Source organism: Mixophyes fleayi, chromosome 2 (assembly GCF_038048845.1).
Source record: "Mixophyes fleayi isolate aMixFle1 chromosome 2, aMixFle1.hap1, whole genome shotgun sequence".
NCBI classification, from domain to species: domain Eukaryota; kingdom Metazoa; phylum Chordata; class Amphibia; order Anura; family Limnodynastidae; genus Mixophyes; species Mixophyes fleayi.
In genome coordinates, this window is record NC_134403.1 from 348,774,466 (window position 1) to 348,800,334 (window position 25,869).

Sequence of the window (25,869 nt, forward strand, 5' to 3'; positions counted from 1 at the left end):
AACTCACTCATGTTTTTGCCTTACTCTCCTTAATGAATCAAGCCCAGTGTGTGAAACCCTTTGGGGTAAATTTACTAAGCAGCGACAAACCGGATGTGGTTTAGGTCAAAGTATCCAGTTTAACACCTTACATTAACTTCCAGCATCAGACCCAGCCCTTAAGGGACTGTATGTGTGTGTGTTTGTGTGTGTGCATGGGGGGGGGGGCTTCCAGCCTCGCTCCTAGAATGTACCTAGCACATACGCATTCCCTCCCCCATTCTGCCTCTCTACACTGAGAGATGCGTCTCAGTCTACAATGCACATGTGCAGTAAGGAAAAGCACATTTTGCCCTTCTGTGTTGGACTTTACATGAGCCCCATAATCACCTAAAACTAAATCACTAGGTTATCTAATAATAATAATAATAATAATAATAATAATAATAATTAAAGAAAAATTTTAATTTTCTGTATACATAGATTTACCTAACATTTTGCCCATTAAGAAGTTAAAATATTACTTTCTAATAAGATTGTTTTTTTTATTACAGAAGTAAATATATATATATATATATATATATATATATATATATATATATATATATATATATATATATATATATATATATGTCTAAAACATAGGCAGGGTAGAGCTATCATGAATTTTTACATTGAACACCTACTTCTGTAGCATAGACAACTGCACAAGAGCATTTAAGCACATTGTTCTGAATTGGAAGAGCAGCGAAAATAGATACTTGAAACAATTGGAGAACAATAGGCAGTTCTTGTAACCATAAACAGATCGCAGCATACATAAGTATCATGGATGCATTCATCATGCAGAAGGTAGCGGAGGTTCATATGGGAAGCATCAGTAATTAAACCTAGGAAGCAAGGTCTGACAACAAATGCTTGTATAAACAAACAATAAACACAGCCTGCAGAATGGCTGCAGAGGAACAATCAGCACAAGGAACAATCAGCACTTATATAGATTGTGAAGGAAGGAATGGTTTTTCACTTGCATAGTTGACTCAAGTCTTAAAGATAACAAGTTGTTTAAATAACATATTCACATTATGCATTCCTCTGTGAAACAGTTTCACATTGAGCAATGTCAAGCTGCAATGGGCAGTTCTCATGTATTACGGCAGGCAGCACAGCACATCTAATGGTATTTTTTTTATTTTATGATTTATTTTATAATTTATGATTTATTTTATGATTTTCTTGTAACTGTAAACTTATAACTGAAGCCATATGATTGCATTGAATGTTTTATTGTATTTGGTACTTCATTAATGCTGCATCCATGTAAGTATGTTTTAGGCATTGTTAAATGTATATTTTTTAAAAAAAGGGCCTCTCTTATCTTTTTGCTGACGGGGGTTCAAGCCAAATTATAAATTCAGAAGCCCAAACCATTTTAGCTTTTGCGCACTGCGTCTGCTTCACCAGTAATTATCTTTTTTACTTTTTACTCAACCCAAGCAACGTCTTTCTATATACGCAGCTTTCTTTTTGTATGCCAGACAAGTAAATAAGTTTTTCATTATTTGGCGTTCTGATTACACTCCCCTAAAATGATTTAAGATAGAGAAGCACAAGCATCCATTCTCTATAGCTATAGACAAGTCAATAGAATGGAGTCCAAATGAATGTATAAGAATGTCTCAAAGGTTCACAAGACGCCTCTGTTATTTTGGTGCTCTTTACATCAATCATCATAGTACTATGGACAATATACATATGTGCTCTTACTCACCCTAGTCCTATTTCATGACATATAGTATTAGAAATATCTTCAGTCCAGTGGTCTGCACATGCCGTATACCATTCAGTCTGAACGTTGAACTGAACCAAGCCATTGGTTCTATTATTGGAAAGACGTACTAGGAAAGAACAAAACATACATACTTGATTTTTACTTATGCATGGAACAATAACTGTTTCCTACATAGATGTAACTGGGATATAATAAATATTTTCCAACCAAATCAAAAGTACAATTTTATTCTCCAACCATGTTTCTGGATTTTCCCTGCACATTCCCTATTTTTTCAACTCGTAAGGTTTAACTCGCAGTGCTTATTTTCACACAATTCAGATTAATTAGTGTCTGAACTAAGTGTTGCTGAAGTTCACAAGAAGTTCCCCTTTTAAGCAACATACAATATACTAATAGAATTGGTACATTGCATTCAAGAGAAAGAAGTTAAGTGTGTGACCTCACAGGGCTGGTGTTTAGGGCCAACAAGAGAGTAGGGGCCTGATTCATTAAGGATCTTAACTTGAGAAACTTCTTAATTGAGTCTCCTGGACAAACCATGTTACAATGCAAGGGGTGCAAATAGTTTTCTGTTTTGCACATAAGTTAAATACTGACTGTTTTTTCATGTAGCGCACAAATACTTGATAGCTTATTTGTACACTGAAACTTAAAGTTGATATTTGTATGCTAACAAAAAAAAGTCAGTATTTAACTTATGTGCAAAACAGAATACTAATTTTCACCCCTTGCATTGTAACATGGTTTTGTCCAGGAGACTGAAATAAGATGTTTCTCAAGTTAAGATCCTTAATGAATCAGGCCCTAGGTCTTTTTTTAATTTATTTTTCTATAGTAATTTCTTCCATTATCGAGACATGTTTGAAACACTGTAATTACTGTATACAAGTAAAACTGCTATGCAGGTGAGATGTTGGCCATACTCACTGCCCTCCATGGATTTTATTTTGCATGGATTGGATGTGCAGGTCCTATTTAACCATCCCCATCAGTAATGCTCGATTCAAATTTTAATTTACATAAAAGTCCAACTTTAAGATGCAAAATATGATCCATTGAAATTATACAATGAGGCTCGAGTTCTGCCAACTCAGGGCCTGATTCATTAAGGATCTTAACTTAAGAAACTTCTTATTGAAGTCTCCTGGACAAAACCATGTTACAATGCAAGGGGTGCAAATTAGTATTCTGTTTTGCACATAAGTTAAATACTTTTTCATGTAGCACACAAATAATTGATAGCTTATTTGTACACTGAAATTTAAAGTTGATATTTGTGTGCTACATGAAAAAACAGTCAGTATTTAACTTATGTGCAAAACAGAATACTAATTTGCACCCCTTGCATTGTAACATGGTTTTGTCCAGGAGACTTAAATAAGAAGTTTCTTAAGTTAAGATCCTTAATGAATCAAGCCCTCAATGTAGAAAGATCATTTAGGGGGAAGAAAAATCTAACTGTGTCTTCTACATCCCTTTATGTCATTTAAATAATCACATATTTGCATATGAGTGCATACAAGTACCTACTCCACACTCATCAACTGATGACCCCAAACCTTACAGCTCCTCCCAACTGAATTACAAACCTTTGTATCCCCATAGATGCTTAACCCTTGACATGTAACTCCAGACATTCACCTGTACAAACAGGTGTATTTGTGAAACACTAGAAATATGACGTCATGTTTGCACTGCACCTTTACATTTCCATAAATGAGCCTTAATTTCAGTAATAAATAGGGGCCTGATTCATTAAGGATCTTAACTGAGGAAATTTCTTATTTCAGTCTCCTGGACAGAACCATGTTACAATGCAAGGGGTGCAAATTAACATTCTGTTTTGCACATAAGTTAAATACTGACTGTTTTTACATGTAGCACATACATACTTGATAGCTTATTTGTACACTGAAACTTAAAGTTGATATAAAGTTGACAGAATGCTAATTTTAACCCCTTGCATTGTAACATGGTTTTGTCCAGGAGACTGAAATAAGAAGTTTCTTCAGTTAAGATCCTTAATGAATCAGGCCCTAAGTACATGTGGAGTGACTGGAGTTGTGGAAGGAAGGCCCCTCTAACTTGGTGGTTTGCTGTCATAGGTTTAATAACTGATCTAAAAAATGATGTGAACGAAAGGGAAACACATGAGGTTTGTGAAGGAGAAGGGTGACTGGCATTAAAAATAAATAGCTTCTGGCTGTATTAGAATTGCTTATGATTTCCCCGATCCTTCACTCAAGGATCGTGGAATCCATTGCAGCGCACATACACCTGGATCTTAGCATAGTCAGGCTAGGTTAGGATATTGCCCGACTCACCAGTGCCCAGGATGACTATATGTATAGAAAGGAAACTCTTACCACATCGTGCTTCATCAGAACCATCTGCACAATCCTGATGCTTGTCACAAACGCTGCTCAACAGGATACACTCTCCGCTGTCACATTGGAACGAAGTTGCATTACATGGCTCTGCAAAACACACATTAACATATATTTATTGCATTCGTGATTGATGCAGTTTAATTAAACTCACTGCAAACAGAAACTGACCAAATGTTAAAGGGCGATTATGTGATTCATATGAAAGATATAAATGCACCCTGTGATTTAATATCCATTTATTTTTAGCAAGCTTTTTAAACATTAGTAATATGAATCTCAATGGTAAAATCCAATGTCTTATCAATGTCACTCATAACTTCATTATTCTGTAATGCATTTCTTTGTTTTTCTTTCTGGAATTGCAGATATGATTACAAGTTCTGGAATATTTTTGACTTGTAATATTTTTTAACATCAATAGTTTTTTATTAATCCTGTAGTATTTTGTTTCTCAGAAGCTCTTGCAGAACTGCATTCAGCATTGAAATTACCATAGTGACGGTAATAATGCGCAGCAATTACCGTAGTAACGGTAATTGTGTGTTGCCCGCGTTGTTCTAAAGAACAACGTGAGAAATTGAATTTCCTTCTGTGAGTTCCAGCAAAAAAAAAGTCCCACTCTAGTTAAGTGTGTAATCTTAAGATATAAAACAAAGCCTAACTATATGGGACAATGCCAAGAGCAAAGCAGACAGTTTGTTGATTCCGTGTCAGTACAAGTCAGCGTCATGCTCTCAAAATTAACTGCATAAATTAAAAACTTAAAGGCTGGCATGTTAATGGCATTTTCCAGAAGTCTATTTTACAGACTAGGTTGGGTTTATTTGCATGAATGGTACGTTCACAGGTTATGCATATAAACAGAGGGGCTTACGCAGAGTGGAACATACAGCAGGTTGTGTAGCGTCTTGCATGAAAACGCTCTTCGCATGCTCAGAATGGGGGAGCACGCATATGCAGACTTGTGCAATTCTGGCACTTGCACCTGTCTGTGCCTGTAGAGGCGGGGCAAGGAAGGGAAGGAGAGTTACAATGTTGATCGAGTACTGTAAAGGTGTGTTTATGCAAATGCAGCGCATGCAGACCTACAGAAATACGCATATATCAAAATCAACATCATCAACATTTATTTATATAGCGTCAGCAAATTCCGTAGCGCTTTACAATTGTACATATGTCTGTTAGGAGGTGTATCTTTTTCAAGGCTCGCTGATCATAAAATGCTGCGGAGGCGGACGCATCTCAAAATGCATACGGTTCTGCATATGGGTGGAAATGCACTATTTTGGCATGCTCTTATTTAAAAAAAAATTAAATTTTTTGTTTAGAGTAATTTATTTCCATTTTGCACCCAACTCTGCACCAGCCCCAGAGCGTAGAACAACATTGGTGAAGTCTTTAGGTGGACCCGCTAGATCCAGGGCCATCTTAACAACATTATGGGCCCCCGGGCAAAGCAGTGCACCGGGGCCCCTAGATATAGATATCGATATATAGATATATACAGATACAGATATAGATATATAGAGATAGATAGATGTACTTGCTCAGTGACCCTTGAAGGTTTTTTTTTGCAGGTTTTTTTCTTTTGCAGGATTATTTATTGTCATTAAGAGCCATGCCTATGGGGCCCCCTTGCCCGTGGGGCCCCCGGGCAGCTGCCCATCGTGCCCAATGGAAAAGATGGCCCTGGCAAGATCACATGACTGTCGCAATATAGGGTAAGTTGAACTTTGCAATAACATGATAAGCTCCATCCAAAACTAACCTTTACATTCTCTGTGAAGTCATAGTTTAAGGGCAAATGGACAAATATGAAATGATTTTTACCTATGCAGGCTAAAACCATCTAAAATCTCATTATATTCATGTGATTTTTAAAATGTACATTTTAAGTTACTAACCACGAGCTAAGACTCCATTTATTTAAACACTCTAACTAGTAATTGCTTGTATTGGAATGTTTAATGCAAGTCAGTCATTTTCTCCTGTTGACCAATACAGGCATGTAGCACAGAGATATGTCATGTTTTTGAATCTCGCTATATACAGTGTATATTTTTTTTTTTCTTTTCATACATCATTAACGAATATAATCATCCTCCTATTGATAATCATTTATGCTATCCGGCCACCGTTGTTGATGATATATGAAGCAGAAAGAATAAGCTTGACTTTTCTCAGCTACATTAACTGCAAAGTAGCTGAAACAGCACAAAAGAAAAGCATATTTTGTCTGAACAAAGCGAATGCAATTCAGAAAAGATGGGAGGACAAATTAAGGAAATATATAGTCACGCAACACCTAATATGTCTTCTGGAAAAGACTATATCTCTGGAGGGACACATTGGTTTCAGCCTGAGTAGATTGCTATATTAAAAATGCCTAGGCATGAAAGGGAAAATTACTTCAACTATTGTGCATAAAAGAACTTCAAAAATGTTTAATTTCATTTTATTTTACTAACTATATCCTTGCTGAGAAATTCCTAAAAATATCTTATCTTGTAATATATTCAACATTTCATAAATAAAATTTAAGCATTATACATTTATATGTTAGATTGGGAACAGTTATACAAAATGATGCTTCGCTATGTTTGAAAAATAGTTGTATGTTTTATGCTAGTAAACAGAACATAATGTTCTGTATAATTATATTTAGTATGAACGTTTTATGTACTGTATTTAAGATACTGTATATGCACCTTTACCACAGTACAGAACTTTGTTACTAGAGATCAGTAGCTGTTTAGAGAAAATGTTGAGCTTTTACAAGCAACAGTGTTTGCTGGTTAGTTCATGAAGACCATGTTGAAAAATGTTTTTTGGGTTTACAATAAAAACAGCATTGCAATATTATTTTGGAACTCGTTTTCTTATTTATTTTTACTTTATTATAAAACAAAATCTAATTAAATAAATGGTGGTTAAGTGGTTAGCACTTCTGCCTCACAGTGCTGAGGTCATGAGTTTAATTCCCGACCATGACCTTATCTGTGAGGAGTTTGTATGTTCTCCCCGTGTTTGCGTGGGTTTCCTCCGGGTGCTCAGGTTTCCTCCCACTCTCCAAAAACATACTGGTAGGTTAATTGGCTGCTATTAAAATTGACCGTAGACTCTCTCTCTCTCTCTCTCATCTCCCTAAGTCTGTCTGTCTGTGTGTGTTAGGGAATTTAGACTGTAAGCTCCAATGGGGCAGGCACTGATGAGAGCGAGTTCTCTGTACAGCGCTGCGGAATCAGTGGCGCTATATAAATAAATGGTGATGAGGATGAAATTATCATTGTAAACAACTTTTATTACCCTTAAAACAACTACTTAAAAGGACTGTATTTGATCCATTAATATAATATTTAAAAAAAAAATCTGCTCTGCCTAACAGAGTAAACCAGGTAAGTCTAAAAAACAAAGTTGTGTTTTCCTTTATCTTTGGGGGAATAATCACAAACAAAAACAGAAAGAAATGAATTTAGCCCGATATTTCTATGCTGCCTAACTAGTACACAGAATTAACTCTTATAACATATATTATATTTTGCATTTATGCTTTAGCTGTGTGAAATGGCTAATTATAGTAATGCTAGTGGCTGATTACAAGTGGACAGCAAATTGTAAGCATAAACACACATCAGAGTCAGCTAATAATAACCGTTCCACAATCTTTTGTTGAACAATGAAAATTAAGAAGCTATTTTATCTATATTAGGGACATTTATCTTATGAATTAGAAAAATAAACTGCATTTTTAAATATAAGACAAGTACTTACCTTGCCTGAATCGTATACATACATTTAATAATATAAATGCAAGGTAATAAAATATTCTTATCTTATTTTTGACCTTTCTTTTCTTTCCATGCTACAGGTATTTTAATGTTATTCCTATGCTCAAACTTTAGTACAACTAACAGTATGTGCTCCATTGCTTCCCCTTCATCTTGTATTGTCAACTGGAAACACACCATTTCACATAGCAATTAACTTGTATTGCAGTTCAATGCAATAGTACTTAACTTAATTTGTAAGGTGACTTCTTCAGGGATAATCTCGAATCTTTATAAGTTGTAAACAAAGTTCCACTTCAGAAATCCAATGGCAGTGTTATACAAAATATTAATGTACTTCGAATACTATGGTCACGTGGCATGATCTTCAACATAGTCTTACTAAAGCTTGATTGCTCTTAATTATATATACGATATATAGATATATTTATATAATAGGCCAGTTAGGACAAGGTACTGAAAGGGTGCTGGAGAAGTGGGTGATCAACTGTATCAAATAAGAGGGCCAGTAGGAAGAGTATGGGTAAATGACCAACCTACTTGTTAGTATGTGCGGAGTGCAAGGAACTTGACCTCAGTAACTGGAGACAAAGAGCTGATGGGGAATTGGGGTGTGGAGCAGAAGGTGGGTGTGGGGTGTTAGATGTGAGGGAAGAATTTGTGATGGAAAGTGCTGATTTTGCATTTGAAAAAGGTGGCAAAGGCAGGATGAGAAGAAGGAGGGATTGTGGTGGTGGGCATAGAAGTGAGTTAAGATGGTATAAAGACGATAAGGCTTGATAGAATGGGGAGATATTAGGGACTTAATGTAGGGTGGCTTGACAAGAAAAATACATTGTAGTAAGAGGAAAGTAAAAAATTCTTGATAAAGCAAGATTTTCTCCATTGGTGCTTGGCAGTATGGGAGCACTTTTGCAGGTGGCATGTGTGTTTGGAGTTTCAAGGATAGGAGGACAATAGATGATTTTGACGTGAAGGTGGAGCAAGAATAGAGAATCATGGTACCTACTTCAATGGAGGAGAAAAAGAGGGAGAGTTGTGGGGAATGACTTTGAAAGTGTAGGAGAGGAGAAATAGTGGATGAGGGAGAGACCTCTATGGAGAGAGCTTAGAGCAGTGTTGTGGAAGAAAGCCAAGGATAGCCAATAGGAGTGCACAGAAAAAAAAAGGGAGGAAAATTAAAGATGTGAATGAGGTTGGAAGTGGAGCAAGTGGCCCAGGATTAGGGGACATGTTGCCAGCAGACAGGAGGAGGAGATGGATAATATAATTCAACGTTAAAGTGATTTATTTTCAATTTAAAAAATGTTTAAGATTTCATTTAATTAATAAGCTGTCCCTCCCACCTTTATCATGCATGCAAATTATTTTATCTTATTTTCGATAGCTGTGCTGCATTTAGTAACATTACAACAAGTTATTTTTATTCAGTTTCTAGCTCAACTCAATTGTTTCACTAGCTGATATTTTTCTTACTGTAATACAGTTACTACACTCCCATATTCATGACTAATACAAGCTAATTATTTCCATACAATACTAACTTAAATAAAGAAGCCTAAGGTGGGAGCAGAGCTCTCATTGGATCTTATCCACTTGTATATGAATGAGTATTCAATAAAACGTATCTGTACTACTACATACTTGATTAGTGTTTGTTATTATGCTACCATATTAATGAGATTTCATCTTATTAAAAATGGTAGTCATTGTCTTGTTGGACGCCTGTAGTTTCTAATTTCTATCCATCATTTAATTTGAGTTGCTCATTTATATTAGATTGGCTGTTATTATTGTCAGAAGCACTGTGATATAAATAATTTCTTAATAGAACTTGATTTTCAATTCTCCATCTATGACAGAAAACAGCAGGTTTAGTGGGTCAACCACATCTATATTACACTACACTATATCACATTGAAAGCCATCTGCTTGAACATGAAGTAAATTATTCTAAATATTTCCATTCTTTTCATCTGTACAAACATAAACAAAAAGATTTTCCACTTTGTGGCCAACAGGCATACATAATTATATTGTACACTTTAAACTCCCAGTATTAATATTGCAATATAAGTTAAATGCTGTTGGTATATATTGCAAACACAGTTAGTTTTAACAATGGATATTGCAATCAATGTTTAAGAGATTTTCAGGATGTAAGCGTTTCTTGACCAGGGCCTTTCTCCTTATACTATGGCATCACCCTCTGTTCCTCAGTGCCTGCTCCGTTCTGCCATGCCAAGTTATCTGTGTGTAATCTGTTAATTGTTAGATGTCTGGTGTTTGTATAATTATGTTTAGTTTAATAATATATTTTTTAATGTATTATAGATCATTGCAGTCTGCATATTGTATACTACTGTAAGGCACTGCCTGCAGATCTAACTTTACATTATTATTAAATAAATACTCATCAAATAAGGATTTTTGTAATATTGGCAATTTCAATAGAAAAAAATAAGTCGTCATGTGAAAAGAGAAGAAAGCAAAATAAGCTTACTAACCTGGCATACCGAGGCGATAACCGGATGTAAAATTAGCAAGAAACCCTGCAGCTGTAGTACTTGAGTCTGATGTAAAATACACCGTTATCTGATTGGTTGTAGAGAAGACATCTGGCACCTGATTGCTTCCTGTATAAACAGCTAAATAAAAAAGACATCTATATAATTAAGTGCTATTATATTACATGTAATACCATCTTTAAATGTTCTTGCATCATAAAGGATCAAATGAGCAGCTAGTCTGTTCCCTCTTCATCCAATTTTGGAAAAGCGATTGTAATTGGAACAACCATCGTTCTTTATAAACTACTTATTTTCACCACGTATGTTAGGTTTTTAACTGCTTTGCATTCTGCTTGTTACTCAGACCTACTAGACAGTTAAGTTGTATCTTCCTCTGAGTTCAGATTGAAAGGCTGAACTTTATAAGATCTCAACTGTCCTGAACTCAATGCCAGTGATAGCGTCACACGCTAACTTCCTGGTTCCTGTATTTGTATCCTGTGTGCTTCTAACCTTGTATCAAGCAGTTCCTGGCTCTATATTAAGCAGTCTCCTGTTCCTGATACATTGCTTTGCAACTTATATTTTGCTGGTTCTTGATATCTGGCTTTGTATCTACACACTATTCATATAGCTTTATACAGAATCCACAGACACAGACTGCAGTAATTATGAGTGCTCTCTCTGTGGGGCAATTGCAGTAAATACTGGTATATTCTTGCATTGCCACACAGACTGTGTTATATTTTTGCATAGTCTCAAAGACTATTATTTTCCGGCATTGCCACGAAGACTGTGTTATGTTCTTGCATTGCCAATGAGAAAATGTTATATTTCTGCCTTGCCACAAAAACTGTGTTATATTCCTGCATTACCACAATGAGTGTTATATTCCTTCATTGCCATAGAGATTGTGTTATGTTCCTGCATTGCCACAAAGACTGTGCTATATTCCTGCATTGTCTTTTGACTGTGACTCATCACTGCACTACCTGTGTTATCACCTGTCTTTTTTTGATAACTGCAATATCCAGTGTGCTTGTGCTCAAACCATCATTAACTCAAAAAAATGCCATATTAATTTTACTTCAACATCATGTTCCTGTGAATTTCTAACAACGTACACACAATGGGTCTGATTCACATTCAAACACAACTTGTGTTTTAAGAGAGAGCATAGTTATGATATTCAAATCTAAACATATCTCAAGAAATGTTTAGATTTGTTTCTGGGTGTAAATATGCTCTGTCTAAATGTTACTTGCCATATGTAGATACACAATACAAACGGGCTGTTAGGCGGTTCACTAACAGGTCACATCAGAACACAGACATTTTTTAAAAAAAATGCTAAATAAATGAACAACTCTTAACAGTATAATCATTGAAACAAATATGGATTTTAAAATATTTAATTTTTAAAATCTAATTTTTTGCTTTGTTTCTTTTCTTTTTAGTATTAAATACCTAAATAAGAGGCTTTTAATTCGTATTGTATATACCATGGGTTGATAAAGTCAAACTTCCTTGCATATGCAAGTTCTCTGCTAGCAAGTGGCAAGCATACGTGTAGTTTTACTACAAAGACTATGCCATCACTATCAGTTAGCACTTACATCTGACCTGTAGCTGGTGCAAGTGATATGGTGTAAACCATGCATACTTGTGAGAAACACAAGACTTGAATTGGCCGCATCGGCGTTGGCACACCCTCAACATGCCCATACTGAACCTGACTTATATTCATCTGCTCCGTTCCACCTCTCAAGTTCCGCCTTGTAAATGTAATTTACATTTAAACATTAATTGCATGCAATTGCATTCATTGGCATAAGGTCCATTTCTGAGCATGCGCAGAGCTATTACACTCAAGTAACGGCACACAAACAGACTTATATCTGGATATGAATTCATTTGGATGTCCATAAGACTACAATATAAAACATGGCCGAAAAGTAGAGATTGGTCATTGCTGGAGGACTGAAGTCCTTTGGGTACTGCATTTAGTTAAATATTCCATTTGTATAAATTTAAAGCCACCTGATACAGGCCCGATTGGAGTACTCCTCCTACCTAACAGTTCAGTACAATGGTTGGAATCAATTGACAGTGTTGGCCCACTATTAAACTTATACATTGGGAGGCAATTAATGAAGTCTTCACTAGCATCTATCAAAAATGTTTTACTAACATTTCCTTCACCCTAATTGGAACCCCAGGTGTAGCTCTATGCATCCATTTGTCCTGGGGCTCCTCCATTTCTCTTTAAGCTCTGGCTGAAAACCCGAGGGGTTAAGAAAAGTCAATAGGTTTCACTCACACACCTCCCTCTGCTGCCATTCAAAGATGGTGAGCTTTATTCATTTGCCAGTTCCGTGTTTCATAGTCCTGGAAACACTGCTGCATGTAGCAGCCCCAGGGCTGAAGAGGGGGTATTTTAGTAAAATATTTTCATACCTGGTAGCGCATCTTTAAGAGACGATTGTCCACCTTACTATATGGATGTACTAATGTGACATCTAGCAATGGAAGGTGTGTTTACACCCTCAGGTAAACTGTGAGGAGCACAGTTCCCAAGTGTAAATTCTGCACTGCTATATGTATCCACGTGCATAAGGTATACAATAATAGTAAAATAAATAGATCTTTGTGTGTTTCACTTACGTGAGAGATTCTTGTAAAAAATAAATAGCTATCAACCTAGTACTGGGAGCCCTAACTCCAGTCCACTTGCACCAAGTAAAGTGAGGGGTTAGTGTAATAGCTATTAGTATATTGCTTTAAGTTTCAGCCAATCATATGCATGGGAAAATGTTATTTCTGATTGGTCAGGGCCTTTAGGCCTTTAGACTGTGGTAGGTCATTATTGTCCTGCTGCTTGGTGTCAGAGTGTGGGTAGGTCTATTCATCGAGCTCTATTGCACCAGAGGAGGCGGGCAGGTTAAGAGTCCTAGGGCTGGAAAGTTATGTGGTTCTTGAATCAGCTCTAAAGTATATAAAATGTGCAATACATTCTTAAACATAACAAACAAATTAATTTTAGCTAAATTTACACAAGGAGAATAAGTATCTCCACTTTCTAGTTGTTTTGAACATACTTGCAATGGCTACATTGTATAGTAATTTGAAGTCTCTGTTCACTGTTCACATTAAAAGAAAACATCGACAATTTAATAAAATACAGCTTTTTAAGTTTGAACAGATTGCATTTTATCATTTATTTTAATGTTTGTTTTTAAATTGCACACTATGAAACTTGAACTTTGAACCGCAAATTAGACAACAGAGGTCGAACCCAAACCGAAATGCCAAAAATTCCCAAGCATACCAGAAGTAGATTTGAGGCCCTTAAGCAAGCCAAATTCGGTCGAGTTGTGAACCACTTAATATAATGTAATCATATCTATACAGCAGCATGGGCAGGCAATTAGGGCCCAGCACTAGCAGGGGAGCTCCATATCACATAAAGTGATGAACATTTTAGTTTACCACTTTAAAATGTTTGCAGATAGAGGGTGTGAGAGAAAGGACCAATCAGAAGCCAGAACGTCCATGATTGCACCTTCTCATTGGCCCTTCCGTTATCACTGCCTCCAATGCATCAAAATGGTTACAACGAGCAGCACTCAGGGATCCCGGAAGGGGCAGATCTGCAATTTTCCAGTTGTAGTATAGCTTTAAACAGTAAGGAGAGCTGGAAGGAGCCCTTACCTACTGCTGTGGACTTGCATGTGGAGCTGGAACTGCTACTGCCGTGACCCCAGAATTCCCATAGGAAATAATGAATCTTATTATCTTAAAGTCAGATAGTTCCTTTCACTTAGTTTCATGTTGTGGCTCAGCAATGCACATAGTCACTGCAACTTACTAAACAGAGTAACTAATTGCAGAGCATTTTCAATATGAAGCAATGCAATCCTATGGAAAAAAGCTGAATTAAATTTTTAAGGAGTGTTTAGCTAGGGTCTTAGTAAAAATGTCTGATCAATAGCAATAGCTAATATTGTAAAATAAATAGATCAGTGTGAGGAGAGATAAAAAGGTGTTCACTACACTTAAAAAAAATGTAGAGACAAATATTTTAAAAAATAAAACTAAAATTAATTGTCACTGTGTTTGTGTTTTAGTGTATCCGGTCCTGACACTACCTACCGTCAAGTGAGAAAGAAAGTACACCCTCTATCAATCAGTGTTTTTATTTTTATATATATATATATATATATATATATATATATATATATATACATATATATATAGCGAGAGAGACATATAAACATCTTTAACCATCCTGTAGTCCTTTCCAAGTCTTGGGGGAAATGTATCAATCGGCGCATTCTGCAAGTCGCCGATTTAATACACCAATGTTTTTACAGACAAAACTTGCCTGTAAAAACAGTCCTGTTTTAAATCTGTCCTGCAAAGTCGGCGACTTGCAGAATGCGCCGATTGATATATTTATCCCCTAAGGTTTGATAAATCTTGTCTTGTAATCTTATTATTTACACTATACTATCCCATACATAAAATAATACACAAAGGCATTTTAATGTTCCTGCTTTCTAAATATAAACCCTAAAACTAGCATATACTGATATAAAATTAAACCAACGGCTAGAATAATGCTGTGCAGCTTTATGATGGGAAAATAGTAATATATATATATATATATATATATATATATATATATATATATATATATATATGAATGAAAGTATCTCGTATTAGTCTCCTAAGGTTAGTCCTTTAAACTTTATTCACCACTGAGACTTGCTGGGTCATAGTGTCACATAAACATGTATATTCTCCATTTTCTGATGCTATTACTTGCTGTGTTAACATGCAATGCACCACTAGACTTTTAGGTTAGAAAGGACTCTCACATCATATGAATGATAATTTTTCCAACATTCCTCTTCTAAAGGATTGAGCAAATCAAAGGAGCACTGAACTTCATGACCTGTTTTTTATGAGTTGAAGTTCAGCCACAAACTTTGTACTTCAGTGTCTGGTGGTTTCTTTCAGCTCTTCATCAGTGACAGCAGGAAATCTAGCAGCTGACTGTTACTGTGCAATAATTCATAACACTCACAAGAAATCTACTCCTCTACAACAAAAGCTTCTGAAACCAAGATCTCGCCACATAATGGATACTTGCCCAGCAACAATGAATCTGATCCTTTGCCATCTCTTACTTCTACAACATCATATATGTTCTCTAGATCAAACGCTTGAAAATGTAGCTGGATATTGTGTCCTACAGCAGCATTCAGGTACCATATACCTAGGGAGAAAAATAAAAATCACACATGTGAAACATTATTATTAATAATAATAATAATAATAATGCTATTTTTTATTATTATTATTATTATTATTATTATTATTATTATTATTATTATTAATATTTATTTATAAGGCGCCACAAGGCATCTGCAGCGCCGTACAGAGACAAACAAAATCACAATACAATGGGAGACAGCACAGTACAGTAAACACAGCAACTCAGTACGCTCAATGCACAGCTAGAGAGGGCGGGGAAGGGGGAGGGAGGATCCGCAAACGACGGGGCCCAAGAAGGAGGGCGCGGAAGACAGGGAGACCCCCAGGGGGGAGGAGGGAGAGTGGATGTGGGGTGGAGGACCCTCGAGGAGGAGGGCTAAGTAGCTGGAGAGCAGAGTTAGAAGTGGTGGAAACAGGAGGAGAGATGGCCCTGCTCAGAGGAGCGTACAATCTAAGGGGAGGGGTGGACAGACAGAGAGACGCAGGGGAGAGAGGGAGAGTAGGGGGACAGAGGCAGAAGATAAGGTAGGAAGTTAAGTGGGAGACAGAAAGGCTTTAAGAAAAAGGTGGGTTTTTAGGGCCCGTTTGAAGCTGGACAGATTAGGGGAAGTTCTGTTGGAGGGAGGGAGCTTGTTCCAGTGGAGGGGGGCAGCGCGGGCGAAGTTTTGGATACGCGCGTGGGAGGAGGTTATAAGGGGGGAAGAGAGGCGACGGTCAGAGGCAGAACGGAGAGGGCGGGATGGAGCATGAATAGAGAGGAGGGTGGAGATGTAGGGCGCAGTGGAGTTGGCGAGGGCCTTGTAGGTGAGTGTGAGGAGCTTAAAGAGGATTCTGAAGGGGAATGGGAGCCAGTGAAGGGCTAGGTAGAGGGGGGAGACAAAAGAGGAGCGGCGAGAGAGGAAAATAAGCCTAGCTGCAGCGTTAAGGACGGATCGAAGGGGATCGAGATGAGAGTGGGGGAGGCCAGTGAGGAGGAGGTTGCAGTAGTCCAGGCGGGAGATGATCAGAGAGTGGATAAGGCATTTGGTGGCATCTTGGGAGAGGAAGGGCCGGATGCGAGCGATGTTGCGCAGCTGGAAGCGGCAGGATTTAGCAAGAGAGAGGATGTGGGGGCCAAAGGAGAGATAGGAGTCGAGGATGACACCAAGGCAGCAAAGTTGGGGGACAGGGGAGATAGAGGTGTTATCGACAGTGATGGAGAGGTCAGAAGGGGATGGGGTATGAGAGGGAGGAAAAACTATGAGCTCAGTTTTGGCAAGGTTAAGTTTGAGGAATCGAGAGGACATCCAGGAGGAGATGGCAGAGAGGCAGGCGGACACCCTAGAGAGGAGGGAGGGAGAGAGATCAGGAGAGGAGAGGTATAGTTGAGTGTCGTCAGCGTAAAGGTGGTAGCTGAAGCCGAAGGAGCTGATGAGTTCACCCAGGGAGGAGGTGTATAGAGAGAAGAGTAAGGGTCCCAGAACATAGCCCTGAGGGACCCCGACTGGAAGGGTGGATGGGGGGGGAGAGACCCAGAGGTGGTGACAGAGAAGGAACGGTGAGTAAGGTAAGAGGTGAACCAGGACCAGACTGGGCCAGAGAGGCCGAAAGACTGGAGGGTGTGAAGGAGGAGGGGGTGGTCAACGGTGTCAAAGGCTGCAGAGAGGTCAAGGAGGATGAGAAGGGAGAAGTGGCCCCTGGCTTTTGCAGAGAGGAGGTCATTATTGATAATAATAATAATAATGTAAAACTTTACTTTTATTATATGCAGTTAATTGGTATATCTTACTGAAACATTGTTACTGCATTATATTCTAAATTCTAGAATGCCCATGTGACATGGAGCTTGCTCGGTTCATAAAGCTTAATGTGCTAAATGCATGAAGAAGTTATAGTTCTCATTGGTATAACGCTGAGGTTCAGGTTCTAAGTTGAGTTGCCCCATACATCCTTCACCCCTACCCTCTTACTTTGATATAGGTCCCAACAACTTAAAAACAAAAAAATAGGCCAATTAAGTCTCATTCTGGGTCCCCCCAGATCATGCCAGATCTAATAGATGCACCCAACCACACCCAAATTCCTTGTAAAGACATGGCCTATGTCTTATGTGCCATGACCCTTTTGAGGTCCAAGAATATGGACAGTCTCACCAAAATCTGGGCTAGTTTTGGGATATGCTTTGATCAGGTGCAGACTGGGCTGGGTAGCGGAGGGGGGGGGGTGGGTGCCTGATTCCCAGGCCAGTTTCATAATGGGCTACCTTGGGCTGGGTCACTGGGCCACCTGCATTTTTATTTCCTTTACAATGTTCCTAATAGGCTGCTGAGTTGAGTCTTGCCCCCCATTCTAAAATTTTCCAGCCCTCCCCTGGCCTTGATCCACGGAAGCTATTCAGTCCAGATCTGAAAACATCCATTTTGGGTAGGCAGCATTCACTGTGTAAACTATGTGATTACGCAGAGCAAGGAACCAATCTGCTGTTCCTGGTTCAGTGACAGGGCTTCCAGGCAGTGAGACAAGGGATTTAGAGATGGTGGCACAAGCAATAAAACATGGCCTCCACCTTTGTGAAACACCTGCATTCAGTGAAACTAAGAAGTTACAGATTTCTAAGTGCACAATCCAGCACATAGGAAATCAACATGTACTGTAGCTTCCATTGCACCATTTACACCAATATAACAAACATAACAGCTCTTATTTTATTTTGTGAATTATGAACCAGCATGAATCAGCATGTCGACAATTTGGGAATGGTTCCTTCCTCCCTTTATCTGTATACACTGTCAGCAGCAGCAAGCAGAGGACTACCCTTAATCTCTCAGGTCAGTGGCCTCACCTTTTCTCCATGTTCCTTTAGAATAGGGCTAAGAGGTGAGGTGAAGTGCATTGTCACTCTGGAGGTGTGCCTGTGAGATCCTGCTGTCAGTATCAAGATAGTTCCATCTATGTCGTATGTATCTGAATGGCTGAATCTGTTAACCGGTCAGATATACAAGAAGTGGTGGCAACAATCTTTGAATTGCTCTCACTGTTCTTTGATGTGTTAAAGATCTAAGTTTGAGATGTCTCAGTGTACAGGATAGAGTAGGAGGGTTTCTTGAAAGTTTTTTTTCTGATTGTACTATTTCTGATCCAGAGAGAAACAAAGGTTTCAATGAAGACACATTGTGGATTGTATCTCATGCATAGTAGTTTCAAAATAGCCAGAGAATCACAGGTTACCTAAGTTTACTCATCCCCAATGGGGCCAATTAATTTTACCCGTTTCCCATCATCTCTGGGTGGGACAGGTAGGGTCCCAAAAAAAGTCTAGTGGGGCCATTACTCAGCCCAGTACCCACCATAAGTGAGGTGGATAGAGCTCCCTAGCACTAGGCGTGGGACCATTACTTTTCCATATTATACACCGCCACCAGAGGAAAGGGTAGGGCCGTCAGCATTAAATTTGGGACAATTATTCTGCCCCATCAACCACTTCCAGGGGCTGGGTAAGATCCCAATCAGGGGACTTGATGAAATTCCTGGGGATCAGTGGTTCCAATACTCTCATGAGACATAATGAAACTGGCCGGATAAAGGTAATAATGGACTGCTGTATCCTGTTAACCACAGCATTGTAAACAGAAGAACTGGAGAAAATGCGAAGCAGTACATCCATTCGGGGGGAAAAATGCGCTGACAATGCATTTTAGTAGGAGGAGCAATTAGGTTTTCTTGGCAATATAGCGGTGATCCATTTTATTGAAGCTTAGTAAGGTGTCTCCTTACTCTGTAATATGTGTTTCTCAAGTCTGAGTATAGGTGACACAGTTACAGTTTTTGTTTGTGAATGAGTTATGTATATACAAAAATCTACTTGTTTACTTGTATTATTTGTTGCCCAACTCATTACCTTGTCATCATCATCATCATCATTTATTTATATTGCGCTACTGATTCCGCAGCGATGTACAGAGAACTCACTCACATCAGTCCCTGCCCCTTTGGAGCTTACAGTCTAAATTTCCTAACGCACACACACGAACACACACGCAGACTAGGGTCAATTTTGATAGCAGCCAATTAACCTACTAGTATGTCTTTGGAGTGTGGGAGGAAACCGGAGCATCCAGAGGAAACCCACACAAACACGGGAGAACATACAAACTCCACACTGATAAGGCCATGGACGGTAATTGAACTCATGACCCCAGTGCTGTGAGGCAGAAGTGCTAACCACTTAGCCACCGTGCTGCCCAATTACCTTATTCGGCAGTATTTGGATTTTCAAGACAACTGAAGAAGGCGTTCATTAATATGTCTAATTACAGCAAATATTATTGTCAAACCTGATGACAGACGACACTGAAAGGTTGATAATAAATATAATATAAATATAGTATAATTGCATTGTGTGGGGGTTACATCACAATAACTGATTGATGGAACGACAGCAGCTCACCACTTCAATGCACGGACCGCTATTTGTTACAGGGTTTACATCTGAATTCACCATGATAGTAATAGTGCAAGAGACATGGTTTTGCTCATAAAGATGCACAGAACAATGTAAATAAAAACAACTTAAGTCTCCACAGGCATTGTGCTTAAAATAAATTTGTCTACCAAAGTTAAAACATTTTATAAAACTGTACTTTAATCAATGTCAAAATATATGCTACATACACTTGGGTTGTCAGATTGTTCTGTAGTATATTACTTTTGAAGAGTTGAAAAGAAAATTGTTGTTAAGAACTAAGCTTTATTCTTTTATTCTTGACAGAATCTTAGCAAAAACACCCCTCAATAAAAAAAAACAAAAAAACCCTACCAGATTATTGATGCTTTTATTAACAGCAATAGTGTGGTGTATTACAGCGACCTGAAAACAACATGTTATTTTACCAAAGATATTCATTTGAGCTGAGACTAAATTCATTTATATTGATGAAATGTTTAATGGCTTTCCAAGGCAGAAATAAAAAGACATTTGATAGAAATTGGGAGCCACGGATACTATTTAATTAGTTTTTCCAAAATATCTTCTCTCATGCTGATCTGGAAAATGTATTACCAGAAGACTGTGTTGTAATTATACAATTCTGCACTCGGCTGCTATAGTGAAAGACATTTTTCAATATATCAGTGTGTAAATGCTTTGGGTTCTGCATGGTGTTTCAAATGTTCTTAAATTTTTTCCTTTGAGTATCCAACTTTTTGATTTAAGTATTTGATTTAAGTGTTTTAAATGACAAGAGATCCTGGTGTTCCATTTTATCCTTGTAATGATACCGGGCTTAATGTATCCCTCTACGCCGCACAGCTGGCCAACCTCGTACCTATCCAAGGTTCAAAACCACTCATGCAAATATCCAAAATAATAATAATATTTAGTTTTATTTAACAAAAAGGTAGCACCAAACAGCACTAACAACATTTAAATAATAACCTGCAAAAAATAACGCTACAGTCTGGCACAGACAACATACTGGGCATAATGAAAACCTCTCACCAGTATTCTAACCACTCTCTGGGTATGCTGCCCGGCCATGCCTGTCCTTCACTCCTAGCTGGCAGAGACCATAATCTCATTGTCAGTGTGACTTCAGCTATCACTGGGTAGGGAATCCCAATTTGCTATTTGGGAGCTGTCTTTTTTAAAATCAGACATGGGGGTAAATGTGTCAAACTGAGAGTTTCCGGCGGGTTTTGGAAGTGGAGATGTTGCCTATAGCAACCAATCAGATTCTAGCTGTCATTTTGTAGAATGTACTAAATAAATGATAGCTACAATCTGATTGACTTTTCAAACCCGCCAAAAAACTCCCAGCTTGATACATTTACCCAATGGACTTCTGTGGAGTTCCAGGACCTGCCTGATTGGTCCTTTTCTGTGTTTACCTTTTCACAGGTAGATATGCAAAGGAATAGCAGATGAGTCACAGGTATTGTTCTGTAGCTGTACAGCAGAGTGACTTTTGCAGAGCTTATTTAAACAGGCAAGGTCACAACCCAAAGACATTACATTTAAATACTTGATGCAATAATCTGTAATTAAACAAAAAACTGTATCTGTAACTTTCTGTCCTGGATACAGTTGCTTTACTCGGCACTGGCAGCCAGAATTATTGTCAATGGCAATGTTACCTCTCCCTTGGGCCTTGGTATGGGCACACGACAGGGGTGTCCCCTCGCCCCTGAACTGTTTGCCATAGATATTGAGCCATTGCCTTGTTTGATATGGGCACATTCTCCAAACTATGACCTCAGGATCTTGGATGGGGTTGACAAAATTGCATTGTATGCAGATGACCTTTGCTTGTTCCTTCGAGACTCACATAGATCTCTTGCCACTCTGTTGTGCCTGGTGGATGAGTCTGGGGGATTTTCTGGCCTGAGAATAAACTGGTCCAAGTCTAGTATATTTCTAGGGGGCTACTGGTGCTCACTGCTGCCTCCCATGCTCTAATGGACACTTAAGTTTAAGTATCTGGGGATATGGATCACAAATTCGGTCGCTGAATAGTGTCCTTGTGATCAGATACCATCAGGCCAAGACTTCTACCTGGACAAAACTATCCCTTTTCATGTCAGGTAGGGTTAATCTCATCAAAATGATCCTTCAACCGAAATTCCTATACCCACGTCACCACTCCCCTTTGTATCTCCTGAGATGGCTCTTTTCCAAGATAAACAAATACCTGTTCTCGCTGGTCTGGGGGGAGAAGCAGGTTCTGGAAAAGTCTACCTATTAAAGTGGCTGCTGAGTGTTTCTTAGTTTTGTATGTGGCCTTTCTCCTTTGCTGTCAACTACTTATTATGTTTCACTGTGCTGCAAACAATAGATGGTTTTATTCTAATTAGCAGATGTCGTTTTCTGTAGAGGAGGTAGTTGGAGCAATGCTAATTTAATGAATGAAATGACCAAATTAAGTCTACATTTGCAGCTCACTTTTCTTTAGTGACACTTAAATCAAATTAACAACAACCATTCATATGCCACACTCTCTGGCTTGGCTGTCCTACCACTTTAGTCTTTCCCAGTAAATTACTTAACTTTATATGATGCTTATTGGTTGGTAGAAGGAGGGTCCAACCACTTCAAAAGTAGAGAAAACAAAATAATAATGTTAATGCTTGTTACATTCCTCCAGAACAAAATATGAACTTATTATAGTATTAGGTATGTGTACATATTCTGTTTTGAGCCAACCATGCTCCATTGTATCTGTATCTTGGCAGGTCCACCATGAAGAGCATATTGGGTAAAGTTCTCAAAGGACAACCCATTTGCCTTTTTAAAGTGATCAGCCAGAAATATGTGAGAGAGCAAGGTGGTATTTAGTGCCTTAAGAATTTACCTTTTACACTGACCTACACTAAAGACTGTGAAATAAATGAGAAAGCTTAGAATGCAAGGCTGGTGGAACATGGTAAGCCCAGTAAGAGCTGCAGAAGGATGCCATGGTAGTTAGCCCCATGTACAAAAGGAACATCCACAGCTGTGGCCTCACAATCAGGCTTACCAAGTGGCCACAACGCTTGGACTGACCCAATGGAATGGATGCCCAACTCACTCTCCTTCATTCACTCTAGGGAATCTATCAATCACATGTAACCCCTGCTTGCCTGGATGGGATGGTCGGGTGTTAGGCTTAACTCCAGCAGCAGCTGTTTTAGTGATGCAGTTACATAATAATTGAATAAATCAATGTAATTATGTATTTATTTATATTCTCTTATTAACAGTGTACTGTCTTTGCTCCACACATACTTGGACATTTGTATGTGTGTAATAATCACACCAGCACTCTGTAGCGCTAACCACTTGGATGAAGAGCTGTCAATCATGCATTGTGGAACTGTTGTTTTCACTCTACCTTATTTTTCACCACAGCTAGACTGCTGCCATGCTCTCGGGTTCTCCTTCTTTCCTAATTCAACCTCAGGTGCATTTAGCGGATAGACAAATGCCTTCTTGAAATATCTCTGGTATCTTTCTGAAGAGCATTCATGCTCTCAACACCTGACTTGCAGATCAGTTTAGTTGTACTTTAGCTTGGCTCATTTAGTCCTTAGCCCTTGCACTGCTTTATCTGTATAAGAATTCTGGCAGTGTCACTGGTGTGTATAACTCTCCCTGTGTGAACATCTCTCTCGGAAATCAAACATACCACATCTCTGAACTCAACTCTTTTGAAAGCCTCTCTGGAAGCTTAGCTCAGCTCCGCTTTGTTGCTCCCCCAGGACTTTCTGTGTCCATCATCTAAACACTTGTGTACCGTACTCAACTCGCACCTCGTGCCTAAGGGCATCACACACACTCTTACACCTCATGGTATATTACACATCTAAGATGAATAAAGTGGAACAACATTTTCCACTGTCAAACATTCCTGGAATTTAAAATATATTGGAAATGTGGTAGCAACATAAACATCAGTTCCTGTAAATTCTGACTAAGAGGAACTTTTAATGCTAAAAAAACCTTTTATTTTTATTAACAAATATTAACTACCACATAAATATGTGTAAAATGTTATGCTGATTTATTGTTATTATTATTAGTAGCAATATTATTATCATTCATATTTTTACATTGCAATTGTAGACCATTCCATGTACTGTGAACATTTATAACGTACTTTTCATACGAATAATAATTAATTCAACACAATGAAATTGTATCTTGCAGTATTAATGAGGCTCTTTTGAGTCCTCCTAAGGAGAAGCAGTAAAGAGTATTCTATTAATACTGAACATTTTATAAAACGAATAAAGATTTATTTATCTAGTTAGACCCACATCCAGTTGTGATTAACATAATCACTTAATTTTATCATTTCTTCCAAAAACCTAATCACCTGAAAAATGACTAATGCATATTTCTCCTTAAGGTTAATTAAATATTTGATATTTAGAACTTAAACGTAAAGATTAAAAATGTCACATTACCCATTACTTACATGAAGCGAGATTAGGATAGTTCTGAGGGTAGTTCTGGGAGCTGAATGTACCATTTGTCTCCCACAATTCAGCAGGCCCTCCACAGTCAGCTAGGAAAAGCATGAAATAAATATTAGTATAGTAGACACCCAATAAAATGCTAAATTTATCAACAGGACAGGATTTAAAGCTCAAATTAAGTGTTCAAACTTTAAAACCACAGCCATAAATGATGTGATTATCTTATTTTGTTAGATTATCATCTCTATTCGTATAATATGTTCCGCAGGGCTGTGAAAGCGGAATCAAATACATCACAGAATAAAGAATATCGGCAATTTTTTTTTTTCTCTTCATAACACTATATTTCTAGTCTTTTGTAATTATTTCTGTATCTTTTTGTTGACATGTATATAATGCTACTTATAGGTGTATCTGCCAATTTTAAGAAATAGTTGAATCCAGCTGTGTATTTTGCTCTGGGGTGGGGTCTGGCATTGTCTAGGGAACCTGACAGTGCCAGTGTCTATTTAATGTTTAAATGTTGATAGTTATTCTAGCATTGTGTGGAGTCATGATGTCACACCCACTGGTGTAACTTCACACTAAAAAACAGTTTTTCACGCAATTTGTATATTATTTTACAATTTGAAGGTATAAAGCTCCTGCTATGGCAATGTACCATATCTGTTATAAAAAAAACTGGATACAGACTAAAACAAAATATATTAATATATCTATTAAAAAACAGAACAGTAAGGGTCATTTATTAAATGGTGCTGTAACAGTCATCATAAAGATAGACACTGAGGACAATGGCCTGATGGGTTGATCTTGTGGATCAACCCGTGGAAGTGCTTGCTGCTTGTCGGATGCAAAAATGAATCTTGCTAGGCATAAAAAGCTTAAAAATTACAGGGCTCAGCCTATTTAAATGAGCTGGCATGGGCAAAGTTTGCACAAATATTTGCCATTCTTGATTTTACATAATTCCACAAGGCATTTTTATTTTATTTTTTACATAATTATGTACAATTTAGAAAAAAGGCCTCATAAAGAGTGGGACGCACATCAATTTTGGTGGTATAAATTTATGCATTTCCGTACTTCACATGAGCATTAAAATGTATATACTGGGTCCTGTAGTGCCATATAAAAAAGACTGTTAAAAAACACACACTGTGAATCAAATCTTTTATTGAAATAGGCTCCCCAAC

The 25,869-nt window shown here is 37.9% G+C and overlaps 1 protein-coding gene across 1 annotated transcript in view; it reads right to left on the bottom strand.

Moving 5' to 3' along the window:
• Positions 1 to 25,869, bottom strand: part of TMPRSS15 (transmembrane serine protease 15) — a 224,362-nt gene that overhangs the window by 74,485 nt on the left and 124,008 nt on the right. Inside the window, exons 14-18 of the mRNA XM_075197836.1 lie at positions 24,673 to 24,762; positions 15,618 to 15,743; positions 10,460 to 10,600; positions 4,141 to 4,251; positions 1,751 to 1,877 (exon numbers count right to left, since the gene is read on the bottom strand). Of these exons, the coding sequence (XP_075053937.1) occupies positions 1,751 to 1,877; positions 4,141 to 4,251; positions 10,460 to 10,600; positions 15,618 to 15,743; positions 24,673 to 24,762 (595 nt within the window). The remainder of the gene's footprint in view (positions 1 to 1,750; positions 1,878 to 4,140; positions 4,252 to 10,459; positions 10,601 to 15,617; positions 15,744 to 24,672; positions 24,763 to 25,869) is intronic.